General features: G+C 28.8%; 1 protein-coding gene across 1 annotated transcript; it reads right to left on the minus strand.

Moving 5' to 3' along the window:
* Positions 1-2,894: 2,894 nt before the first annotated feature.
* LOC128668272 (ATP-binding cassette sub-family F member 1-like) lies at positions 2,895-7,001 on the minus strand. Its single transcript, XM_053740925.1, is given in 4 exon segments — positions 2,895-3,253; positions 3,891-4,536; positions 6,056-6,284; positions 6,570-7,001. Coding segments are annotated over 4 exon segments (1,371 nt in total). The 5' UTR covers positions 6,929-7,001; the 3' UTR covers positions 2,895-3,116.
* Between the last annotated feature and the right edge of the window lie 6,728 nt (positions 7,002-13,729).

The raw sequence follows: 13,729 nt of genomic DNA on the forward strand, positions 1-13,729 counted from the left end.
TAAATATCTTAATGATTTCCAAACAGCTGCACGGAAAGAAAATTCTACTAAAATTTATGATGTAAACATCGTAATCGTGGACTAGACTTTCGTTGGCGTCAATTTTTAAATGTCTTATTTCAAAATTTACTATAGTCTTTGTTAAAATTACGATGTAGATTGTAATCTTTACTATTTAACATCGTAATTTTAACAAAGACTATAGTAAATTTTGAAATAAGACATTTATAAATTGATGCCAATGAAAGTCTAGACCACGATTCAATGTTAACATCGTAAATTTTGTTAGAATTTTCTTTCCGTGTATTTCCGTGTGTTATAAATTATCCCGAAGGATATTATATGCGTATAACATGAAAGTAGAAGATATAATTAATTATGACTATTGAAAAAGTAATTAAGTCTGATAAATTGTAACAAAGGGCCAGCTAAGAAAAAGAATCAAAATTATAAGTACTTAGGAGAAACCCGGGCACGACGGCCTCCTTAAGCCAGCAATTATCTTTTATGACTGTTAATCTATAGGTCAACCTATTTTGGCCCTTTCTTAAGCAATCTATTAAGATTTTACCAAAACTCAAAAAAAATAAAAAAAATTTATTTCTGGGGCACAACGGCTCTCCGAAAAAAAACTTGAAAAAAATTTTTATTTTTTTTTTTTATTGAAAAAAAAAAAAAAAAAAAAAAAAAAGATTTTAAACACAAATATACTATTTTCCTAACTTTATAATCCCACGGACTTCAAATTTATTAAAAAAATTTTATTTAGCTGATATAACCAGTTTTAATGAAATTTTCAAAATGAAAAAAAGAAATATTTGTCCCAAATAAATCAATTTGTTTCTGGCTTTTTTTCAAACATTTATTAATGACAAATAAATATGACAGTTGATTAAAATAATTTTATAATTTGACAGAAATATATAATTTGTTTGCGTGGTAAGTAATTGGTATATTTGTGGTAAAGATATTAAATTTGTGACAAATAACCTAAAATTTGGCGATACTGTACATATATTTGTAGCCATTATTTATTTGTAGCAATTGATTTATTTCTTTACCACAAATAAATCACTTATTTCACGCAATTAAACTACTCAAATACATTATATCTTTCTCATAATTACATATTTATTTGGACATATCCCAATGTACGATATCTTTGTCTCAAATAATTTTTTTTTTCAATGTAGATTTAAAACACGAAATTGATTAGAATAATTTAGAAAAAAGTTATACTAAAATTGCATCGGTTGCAGAAGAAAATAATTGTGATCGGGATGCACTGTTTGATGAAAAAATGAAATTAAATAATATAATAAGTCATGAAAAATCTGAAAGCGCTGACGAATGGACTGCATTAGAAACAGAAAAGAAGTGGTAAAAAGTTTCTAAAATTACTCAAAAGACTAATGTATCAATAAGCAATATCTTAAACGTTGGTGAATTTGTTGTTTGCATTTCTGGGAGCTCTGTTAGCATCGAGAGAAAATTTTCGGTAATGAAAAATCCCTGGGGTCCAGAAAAAGGACGGTTGAAAGTATCAGTATTAGAGGAATTACTCAAAATTAAAATAAATAATACTGATGATTGTATAACATTTTATGATAAAATAAAAAATAATAAATCTCTACTTCAAGCGGTTGCGTCATCTAATAAATATAAAAATAATACGAAATATAAATAAATAAAAAGAAGAGGTAAATAAGAAAAAAAAATGACAAATTAAAATGTTTTATCGATGTTTTGATTGCGAATTAATTATTAATAAATAAAATTTTAAATAAAATTTTTTCCTTATTCCTTTCATACCCGGCCGAACTTGAAAAATTTTGTTTATGGCAAGCCTACCGTAGCGGCCGCCAGGAGCCGTGAATCCCAGTCTCCCCTATGTAGGTAAAGAGGAAAATCCGTAAATCAAATCTTATTTCTGAATCAATTTAAAAATTCTTTTATCTTGAAACCTTTTTGAGATTTATTCAAGTATAACTTAGGAACGGTTATCAGATAATTTTGTCCGAGTTTTTCTCCGAAATAAAAGGCCTAAACACAAAATAAAGGCACAGTTGCGATGCTTTACTCTATGAACTAGCAAAGTGCGCTTCAATTTTTTGATAACTTCCATTTGTTTACGAGAAGCGAGAAGCGGGAAGTTTGGGGTTAGCCGACAGAGTCAACTGTTTTCCAGAATTTTTTTTTGTTCTTTGAAGTAAAGATTTAAAAAGAATTTTTTCTTTTATCAATCAATGAAATAAGTTTTACTTTGATGCAAAAATTTTATAGTAATGATGCAAAAGTTTATAGTAATTTAATTTAAATTAATTGTAATATTCAAGCTCTATTCTCACAAATGTTGTCAACTCAAAATTGTAATATTATCAAAGAGATTTTTGATATATTGTCATTTACAAAGAAATCGTAAAAAAATTATTCATTTTTACAATTCTCTATTCAATTATTACATACTTGTATTATAATTTTTACAAATCGTAAAATTTATAATACTGATAGTAAGAATTAACAAAGAAATTAAATTTTTTACTAATAGTAGTAATTTTTGGTTTGGATTGTAAATTTTTTTTTCTGAAAGTATTTTTTAATTGACGAATGTAATTATTAATTAATTTTGAGTTGTCTTTTATTTTCGTGCATTAAAAAAAAAAAGCAATCAAACCGTGCTTATGTTAGAAACACAATTTTATAAAGTATGCAATAATTTCAAATTATTTTATTGAATTACTAATTGTTAATTGAGTTACAATAATTAAATTTAAAAACTTATGATATATAAATGAATTTAAATTCAAATCAATAAAATATTTATTGTTATATTTTTAATCTTCTGTTTTTATATAAATAACTTTACAATATAATGAAAAACAAAATGTAACTTGGTACAATAATGGAATGGCGAAGTATGTATAATTACAAATTATTACAACATAAATATATAATTAAGGTACATATAACACAGTCTCTTATAAATAACTAATTACTTATGATAAACTCTAACCTAATATTTTTAAAAAAGCCTTAGATTTATTTTTAATTAAAAACACACATGCACTTGCTTCATCTCGTATCATATGTACACATCAATCATGAAATCTTGTTTTTTATCCAATTAATAATTTTAAAAATGTTGACTTTCCTACACCATTGGGACCAACAATAGCAACACGTGAATTTAAATCTATTCCAAAATCAACATCTTTAAATAATAGTTTATCTTTGTCGTATCCAAACGATACATCTAAATGAAAACAAATAATGAATCAATTAATTAATAAAAATGACAGAACTATTTATGATCCTGACATTGGCAGACGACCGACAATTTTTGTATTTATTTTTTCAATAAATCAATTATTATTAAAAAAAACAAAAAATTACAATATGCATATGTAGAAAATTTAAAAAACTGTAAGTGCAATTTTTTTAAATATTTTTTTTATAATTCATTGTTTTGAAAAAAAATCCTAAAATTATAGACGTCGGCTAACTTCAGTATCATAAATATTTCACTGACGATACTAAAGTTAGATGACGTTTTATGATTTTTTGAATTTTAAAAGCGATAAATTATAAAAAAAAAAAATTGCATATAGGGTAAGAGTATCAGTACCCAGCCCCAAACCAGTAGTCAGCCACCTCATGTTAAATTATATCTATATATATATATTTGAGCCAATGTTAAAATATAAGCCTGGTTGGGTACTGGTTAGGGGCTGGGTACTGGCGCTCTTACCCTAGTTTTTTAAATTTTAAACATGTGCATATTTTTAGTTTTATTTTTGTAACTGGCTTGTTAAAAAAAAAGAAATCCAAAAATTTCTAAGTGTCTGTTAACTTCAGTATGATATTTTACTATAGAATAATAAGAAACTTACTATGAAGACCCAAAATAGGTGGTTGAAGTGGGGGTGGATCAGGGAAACTAAATTTGACAATGTACTCCCGCGGTTTTTGTAAAAGCTCCTGCGGGCCGGTATCTTCTTCCTGTTTTTGCATTTTAGTTCTATTTTTTTCTTGTTTCCTAGTCAGAGCTTCTTTCTGTTTTTTCTCAGCTTGCTTCTTACTCTGTCCAGAAGCTTTCAAATCTTTTATACGTTTCTCCTGCTTCTCGTACAACTTTAAAGACTCCTTCCACTTGGTCTCGTACATTTTTTTGAACAACGTGTAATTACCCTTGTAGTAAAATAATTTTTCCTGATCCAAGTGAATTATGTCCGTACAAACGTTGTCCAAAAAACTTTGGTCGTGAGATACGATGAGTAAAGTTTTTTTCCAGCCTTGTAGATAATTATCCAACCAAATAACGGCATTGAGATCTAAATGATTTGTGGGTTCGTCAAGTAGTAGAAGTGTAGGCTCAACAAATAGAGCTCGTGCTAAAGAAACACGCATTCTCCATCCTCCGGAAAAATTTTTAGTCGGTCGGTCTTGCATTGAACGACTAAAACCAAGACCTGCGAGAATTCTACGAGCTCGTGGTTCTGCTGAATCAGCTCCTATCGCTTTAAGTTCTTCGTAAACCTGTTTAATTTATAAATATCAGCATTTAAATAATTTAATTTATTTATAATAATTTATAAATTATCTAGTATATCCCGCCCGCTTCGCGAGGTAATAACAAATTATTAGTAATATAAAATTTGTACTTAATATTAATAGGAAAATTTTTTTAAAATAATTGAATAATTTTTTTCTAATTTTCTTTGAAAGCTACATTTGGTAACGACAATTTTGAGAAAAAAAAGACGTCCTGATAAGTTAATTTTTGAAAAAGTTATAACTTATTAAAAAAAAAAAAAAAAAACATTTTTTTAAAGTCATAATTGTTTTTTGATTGGGTAAAAAAATTTGAAAAAATTCTGATAAATGTTTTTGATCGAGTAAAAAAAGAGAAAGTCGATTCCCAGGATAAACCAAGGCTTTAGCTCAGAAATTTAAATGAAACTTTTGACATTTCGATGACGTACAGCTTGGAGCATTAATGCCTGGACATTAGAATATGTTTTAGATCAGATCCAAAGACCAGGCATTAATGCTCCAAACTGTACAGTATATATAAAAAATTTCAGTTCAACTTTTTAGCTCTTTTATACGTAAAATAACATATAAATTTAATGTAAAATATCAGCTTTAATTTTACATCGAGTTTATATGTAATTTTACGTATAAAAGAGCTAAAAAGTTGAACTAAAATTTTTTATATATACTATAGGTCATCGAGATGTCAAAAGTTTCACATTAATTTCGAGTTAAAATGTTGATCATCTAGAGTCCGCATCGAAGTCAATTTTTTATTCCACGTAAACGTGAAATATCTGATTCAATTTGACTGTTAGTTAAGTTCAACTGGCTATTTGGGTTAGAAGTGGAATGTCCTATAGATAATGTTTTTTTGTTTTATTTAAAAAAAAAAAGAACGATCGATAATCGATAAAATTTTCCAAGGACATGTCAATTAAAAAATCCTTTCGATCACTTATTTTACCACTATTTGTAATTTACTTTTTGTCGTCACTTGTCAAGTCTTTTAAGTAGATATTTTTTTGGTGACATGAATTTCTTATCATTTTATTAACATGCTGGTGCCTTATCTATGTGTCAAAAAATAGCCTAAAAATGATATCTGGAGACAAGATTTTTGCCTTAGTTTCAAACTGAATGGTTCATATGTTTGATATTCAGACGAAAATATTGATCTTATAAAAAAAGTTTTAAAACAAAAGTTGTAGGAAATTTAATTTTATAAAAAAAATGTTTCTTATGTTCTTTTTATACGACCTATATTTTTACCGCAATTCTAAAATTAAGATTCATAATGACATGTTGGTGCCTTATTGATATGTCAAAAAACAGTCCAAGAATTGATATCCTATAGATGTCACACAGGCAAGTGTGCTACTTGGGTTATTAATTGAAATTTGAAAAAAATATAGTTTTAGAGTACAGAAGTTTATGGTGTGAATTTCGTGTCAAAATATTCAGTATTTTTTGCGTGATGAACATTCGAAGAGAAATAGATATAGATGAATAAATAAATCACCTCTTGTAATCGTGCTTGGATGGCTTCGTCGCTATTAGATTCAGCTTGTAGCTCTAATTTCTGACATTCATTTTGTAATTCTTTGCATTTAATATCAGCATTAAGTACAACTTGAACAGCTGGTGTGTCATCAGCGACAACTTCTTGTTCACAATAGAGTACATCGATATTTGGTGGTATATTGAATGCTCTATTTGCTATATGACGTAGTAGTGTTGTCTTTCCATGTCTAGATATTTAAAATAAAAATATATTTATAGAAATAGTTGGAAAACATGATGTCTCTGAAGATCAGAACGTTTTTCACATAACGAAAATGAAAATAATTTATGTAATTTGAGTCTTACGGTTACTTAAGGGGTAGTTAGGACCGGCCTGCAATTTTCGGCTGACGTGCGAAACATTTCAGAAATCTATACCGAGTAGATTTTTTACTTTTCATTTCTTTCCGCGAAAAACGTTCCGATCTTCAGGTAAATAAAAAAATTATAGAGCTAGTGAATTTAATAAATACCCATTAGGACCGACGAGACCATAACGTCTACCCTGAGCTATCGATAGAGTAGCATCAGTGAACAATTGTTTTCCTTTAGCAGCAATACTGAAGTTTTCGACTTTTATGTCAACAGCATGCTCTTATAATTGCGCGCCACGGTTTTGTGTTTCACTTTGAGATACGGTGAAATTTGAATCTAGTTCACTGTGACCCTGACCACCGATTTTGGTCATCATCTCCAAATTTTTCTCATATTCCTGCTGTTTTTTTAATTTTTTCTTCTCTTTGTGAGATAATTTTTTACCTGGATCCTCGACTGACATGTCGGAAATTTTATCCGTTACTTCTTCCATATCTTTTTTCGATTTTGATGACATATTGGAGGATGTATACTAGCACTGGAATTGTAAAAGGTGATGATGGAGACACACCTGGTGCTATTTAATTACTTTCACTAAAAGAATGTTAAGCAGAAGGGAATGTCAGAATAAGTATAGAGCGGCATCTGACTTTTTAAGTTATAAAGAACTGAAACTACGGATGCTACAGTAGAAATTTTCCATTTTGAATATTCAGTGATCAGCTTCTGATAGCCAGAGTTTCTGATCAGTTTGCGACCAACTTGACGACAAGTTGTTGACAACTTTCAGCTTTTGTAACTGTTGACTACAAGTTGGCATCAACTTTCCCCGATAGTTCTCGACAATCAACTGCTACAACTTGTTGACAACTTTTGCCACCATTTTTCTCAGAAAGTTGACATCTACTTATGGAAGTACAAACTTTTGCTGCCAACTTTGGCTATCAGATAACTTTCTAGATAATCAACATTTAACTCAAAAATTGATATTAAACAAATGACACATAAACTTAATGTAAAATAGCAGCTTTAATTTTACGTCAAATTGACATGTTATTTTAGGTATATGAGAGCTAAAAAGTTGAATTGCAATTTTTTATATATATTGTATATCATCAAGATGTCAAAAGTTTCATTTCAATTTCCGAGCTGAAACTCTGATTTCCTAGGCTACTAGAGCAACTTGTCACCAAGTTGACCGCAAAAATTGGCATTTTCATAAGTTGGCAACTGATCGCCAACTTTCTGACTCAAAAAGTTGATGGCAAAAGTTGGCATTTGATCGCAACTTTGTGACCAGAAAATCTCGCTATCAGGGAGACCTTAGCAAATAGACAAAGTTTCAGCTCAAAAATTTAAATTAAACTTTTCGTGTTAGCATATTATAAATTATAGATAAAAATGAAGATTAAAATTTTTTAACTCATCGAGATGTTACCCGGGTCGAAAAATTTGATCTGATTTTAGTCTAACTCGATGGTATTTGGATTATTTGGTCTGTTATTGAATTTATTTGAAAATTTTAATTGGTTTTTGATCTATCCGGACCGAAAAATTTAATTTGATCTAGTCTATAGTCATCCCGATGGAAGCTTGGGATTTTTTCCCACCACGGTTTTTTTCCCCACACTTCAAATGTTGGGTTTGGTGGCTTTTCCATATGCGCACATCCTATTATGATGGTGGTGGGGGAAAGAATTGTTAGGAAAAAAATCCCAAGCTTTCATCAGGACGACTATAATTAAACTCTATTTAGACTAGTTAATCTGTTATTGACCATTTATAAAAATTTTAAGCTGCTTTTGATCTGTTGTTTTAAAAAAAAATTGCGTTACGAATAGATAAAACTAGATTAATTCTTGAACTTGAAAAAATTTTAGTTCTGAAAATTTGCAAGGACAAAACTAGATTGAATCATGGACTTGTAACTTTTTTATTTATGGGCAATATTTATAAAAAATATATTAAGTGACAGAATTGATTATTTTTTGTTTACTATTTAATTAGTGTCTTTTGTTTTAAAATTTCGGCAGTTAATGAAAGTATGGCAGCTTTATTTTTTAGTTATCTTGAGTGAATAATTCTAGTATTGAATAAAAGAAATAAAATAACTCTTTAAATGTCAAGAAATTTTTTTTATTTACTGGATAAAATCAAAAATATTTTGGCATTAGAAACCATCAAAATTTTTGTGACATCTTATTACAGAAGCGTATGTTTCAGGTACCAACTTTTTAAATTTGTTATAATTTCGATTCAAACTTTTTTACAAAAAAATATATTCGTTTTCAGTATCACCTTAGCGTAATTGTCCATCATCATCGATAATTGAAAAAAATTTAATTTTATGGTAAATTTATTGTTATGGTTAAAATTACAGAAAGTTATATAACTACAATTTATAATAATTGGGTTTTTCTGATAATAAAGTAAAAAAATAATTAATCAAAACTAGGCTAAAATTTAAACACCCTAATAAAAATATTAGTTTTCGATATTAATAATGACTTAAATATATATTATGTGTATAATTAATTAAATTTTACAAATCATTTTTAAGTTTTTTTATTTAACATTATATACATAAAATTCATCAACAATATTATACAAATATTAAAACTAACTAACAAGGTAATTCATGTCATCATCATTTAAAAAATTTACAACCATCTCACAAATATCATATCCTAAATTATTTTCAAATAAATTACAAATTATATCTAAGCTTTGCTCGATTAGTTTATTTTTTTTTACCGCGTATTCCAAGCGGCTCTTCAGTATTTGATGAAAATAAAAATATTCTTCTTCGTAGCTCTCAATTCTCATCAATAAATCCCTTACTTCTTGAACACGTGCAAACTTAACTAAACTTTTCATATCACAAGTCACCAATTGCAGCAAAGATATTTTACAATCATGAACAACTTTCTCCTGCTCCATCTTATTAACCATTTCTTCAATCGGTTTTTTTATTATCTGAAGAAACTCAGCATACTGACTTCTGTTGATATCCATATCATGCACTGGTTCCGTCATAACCAAATTTAAAATTTCTTGATCAACCGGCATACCGATTAAGTGGATCCTTAAGACGGCAGTAATCAAATCGTAGCCTATTTCTTTGAATCCCGACTTATAGTCTTGAACATATTCAAAGTCCTGCAGTATATCTGGGTGAATTAAATTGTCAAACATCTGGGCACTTTCTAACATTAGGCGGTTAATTTGCTTTAAATCAGTATCAGTAAAATAAAGCAAATAGCGAACAATATCCATAAATCCGTATTCAACTGCCAAAGACAATGGAGTAATTGGTAAATTGTTGTAAGTGAGTTGCATCGAAGCATTCATATCGATTCCCGCGTCCATTAGCATTTTGATGATCTCCAATTTCATTGCCACGCTATAAAACTCGGTTTTTGAATACAAACATCTCTGGCTTTCATAATTATAAAATATGGAATGCAAAGCATTGCGTCCTAAGTCGTCAAAGTCATTGATAGATTCTACTACTTTGCTCTGAGTTAACAATAGTTTAACTATTTCATGATTACTCGTTTCCGCGGCCAATATCAGAGCAGTTTTTCCCAGTGCAGTTTTTATCTGAACATTTGCGCCGTGGTTAACTAATAAATTAGTAATTTTAAATGATGTAAAGGATATTGCACAGAGTAACAAAGTGTAGTTGTCATAATATCTTTCACAGTGGTCAGGATTACCGTAGAATCGCGGGAAAAATTCATCTTTAAAAGTAACGTTGATGTTGTTGATGTGTGGCAGCAGTATTTGAGTTACTTTAAAGTGTCTTAACATCACTGCAATATGTATTGGATGAATGACATCTTGGTTTTTTGGATTTACTGTTGAATTGTCGTATTTGATGAGCAGACGTACACATTTATGAAAATTTAATTCGGTGGCAACGTGCAAGGGTGTATAGCCTTTAAGAATACCTTCTGTGCCCTCTAGAGAAAGAATCGCACCGTTTTGGATTAAATATTCCATAATCTGATATTTGTCATAAATTGCAGTGACATGCAAAGGAGTTATGCCGAATTTTCCTCTGACGTTGGTGTCCATGCCGTTTCTTATCAAAAGTTTCACCAATTTTAAGTCTCCTAATTTCGCTGCGTAGTGTAGAGGTGTATTCGCTGAACGATTACTTTGGTTTTTTATTTCGAATTTTCTTTTTAAAAGTAATTTTGCTACTTTTTGTTGTCTGTGTCGAAGAGCGAGCGTCACTAGTCTACTTGGAGAAAGCCCAGGGATGCTAGAGAGTTTTGACGATCTCAAAAGATTTTTTAATTTCTTTGTATCACCAGCATGAACTGCAGCAGTGAAATCACTTCGTTTATAAACCTTCGACATCATTAATTTTCTTATAATTTGTTTAAAACTTCACTGAACTTGTAGATATCACCACGTTTTAATTTTTATTGTCAATGTTTTTGATAAATGGTTATACCAATTTATGAAATCAAAGAAATTATTTCAGTGAATTAACTAAAATTTAAACAAATTTAATCACAGTTATATTAATTTGTACTACGCACTAGAATTGTTAAAATTTTACTAATTTTTACAGTATTGTTAATTTTAAACTCAATTTTTATATATAATAAATAACAAGATCACAATTTATTAATGAAATTGCCGGATTCAAAAATCGTCTTAAGTTTTCAGCACTCGTCACTGTAATTTGTTAACGAAAATTTGAAAATAAACTTATTGAGGCGGTTATATGGTAAATTCTGAGATGTGAACACTGCACAAGACGAGAGTCGAATAAGTTCTGATGACGTTCAAGTGTAACAACGTTTTAGGATATTTTGATCATTTAGGTATAAATTGTTGTCCAGTCTGCCCTTCTTTTTCCGTAATGACAACTGTATTGTTCCGGAATGACCTGAGCATACTTGTATTCTTAAATCCTTTTATCCGAAAGATCATTACAAAATAATAACTTTAATGGATTTCGGAAGATGAATATTGTCAATAACCAGAGTAGGTAAAGCGACTTAATAATGATAGGATAATTCTTTTTTGAGCAGGTATAAACACTCATTATAAGGGTCCATGTCGGCATCAACACTTCAGTATTTTTCAAAGTTTTATTTGTCACCTTCTTGTCTGTTATTTTTTCTTGATACGAAATGGCCGAAAATATTTATTTTTGGCTTAAATGTTCATAAATATTAAGGAATGTATTATAGTTTGATTGATGTTTTGCTCTTCTGAAAATATTAAAGTCTTTTCATTTAACCCTTTGCTACTTTAATCGCCAAAAATCGAGCATTTTAATAAGAGAATATGAAAACCGAAGAGGTAATTTTTTTTGTATAGATTTTACTATAGATTTATCTGTAACTGGGTTCCACTATTCTCAGTATTACTATATGTGAGTGCGATGGTCCTAGATTACCTTTCGAGCCAGGATAACATGATATTATAAGATGTACTCCGAAAAAGGTCTTATTGTTGATTGAGTTTAAGAACTTCGTAAAGAAAAGCCGGAAGGAAAGATAAATCATACGTTTTTTCTATTATTTATAAAAATACTATAAGAAAAAAAAAAAAACCATTTTTAATCGTCGAGTGATGCACGTACGCAGATAATAGAAATTATATTTCAGCTTGATTGGGACCAATTCGTAGTGATACATAATCATATTTTTCAATAGTAGAAAATCATTCTGTGAAGCATAAATATACTGTAAAAAAAGCGGTGTTAAAAATGGACTCATTTTAACACCGCTCGGTATAAAAATGAAATTACACCAGTGTAGAAAGAGTAACTTACCGGTGTTAAAAATACCGGTGTTAAAACGGGGTAACCAGTGTGAAAGCAGAGTAAACTGCGTCTGCTTGGAGAATGAACTTTAAAGTTGTGTTAGACAAATAGATAAATATCTTAATGATTTCCAAACAGCTGCACGGAAGGAAAATTCTACTAAAATTTATGATGTAAACATCGTAATCGTGGAGTAGACTTTCGTTGGCGTCAATTTTTAAATGTCTTATTTCAAAATTTACTATAGTCTTTGTTAAAATTACGATGTAGATTGTAATCTTTACTATTTAACATCGTAATTTTAACAAAGACTATAGTAAATTTTGAAATAAGACATTTATAAATTGATGCCAATGAAAGTCTAGACCACGATTCAATGTTAACATCGTAAATTTTGTTAGAATTTTCTTTCCGTGTATTTCCGTGTGTTATAAATTATCCCGAAGGATATTATATGCGTATAACATGAAAGTAGAAGATATAATTAATTATGACTATTGAAAAAGTAATTAAGTCTGATAAATTGTAACAAAGGGCCAGCTAAGAAAAAGAATCAAAATTATAAGTACTTAGGAGAAACCCGGGCACGACGGCCTCCTTAAGCCAGCAATTATCTTTTATGACTGTTAATCTATAGGTCAACCTATTTTGGCCCTTTCTTATGCAATCTATTAAGATTTTACCAAAACTCAAAAAAAATAAAAAAAATTTATTTCTGGGGCACAACGGCTCTCCGAAAAAAAACTTGAAAAAAATTTTTATTTTTTTTTTTATTGAAAAAAAAAAAAAAAAAAAAAAAAAAGATTTTAAACACAAATATACTATTTTCCTAACTTTATAATCCCACGGACTTCAAATTTATTAAAAAAATTTTATTTAGCTGATATAACCAGTTTTAATGAAATTTTCAAAATGAAAAAAAGAAATATTTGTCCCAAATAAATCAATTTGTTTGTGGCTTTTTTTCAAACATTTATTAATGACAAATAAATATGACAGTTGATTAAAATAATTTTATAATTTGACAGAAATATATAATTTGTTTGCGTGGTAAGTAATTGGTATATTTGTGGTAAAGATATTAAATTTGTGACAAATAACCTAAAATTTGGCGATACTGTACATATATTTGTAGCCATTATTTATTTGTAGCAATTGATTTATTTCTTTACCACAAATAAATCACTTATTTCACGCAATTAAACTACTCAAATACATTATATCTTTCTCATAATTACATATTTATTTGGACATATCCCAATGTACGATATCTTTGTCTCAAATAATTTTTTTTTTCAATGTAGATTTAAAACACGAAATTGATTAGAATAATTTAGAAAAAAGTTATACTAAAATTGCATCGGTTGCAGAAGAAAATAATTGTGATCGGGATGCACTGTTTGATGAAAAAATGAAATTAAATAATATAATAAGTCATGAAAAATCTGAAAGCGCTGACGAATGGACTGCATTAGAAACAGAAAAGAAGTGGTAAAAAGTTTCTAAAATTACTCAAAAGACTAATGT

This window comes from Microplitis demolitor, chromosome 7 (assembly GCF_026212275.2).
Source record: "Microplitis demolitor isolate Queensland-Clemson2020A chromosome 7, iyMicDemo2.1a, whole genome shotgun sequence".
Lineage (NCBI taxonomy): Eukaryota > Metazoa > Arthropoda > Insecta > Hymenoptera > Braconidae > Microplitis > Microplitis demolitor.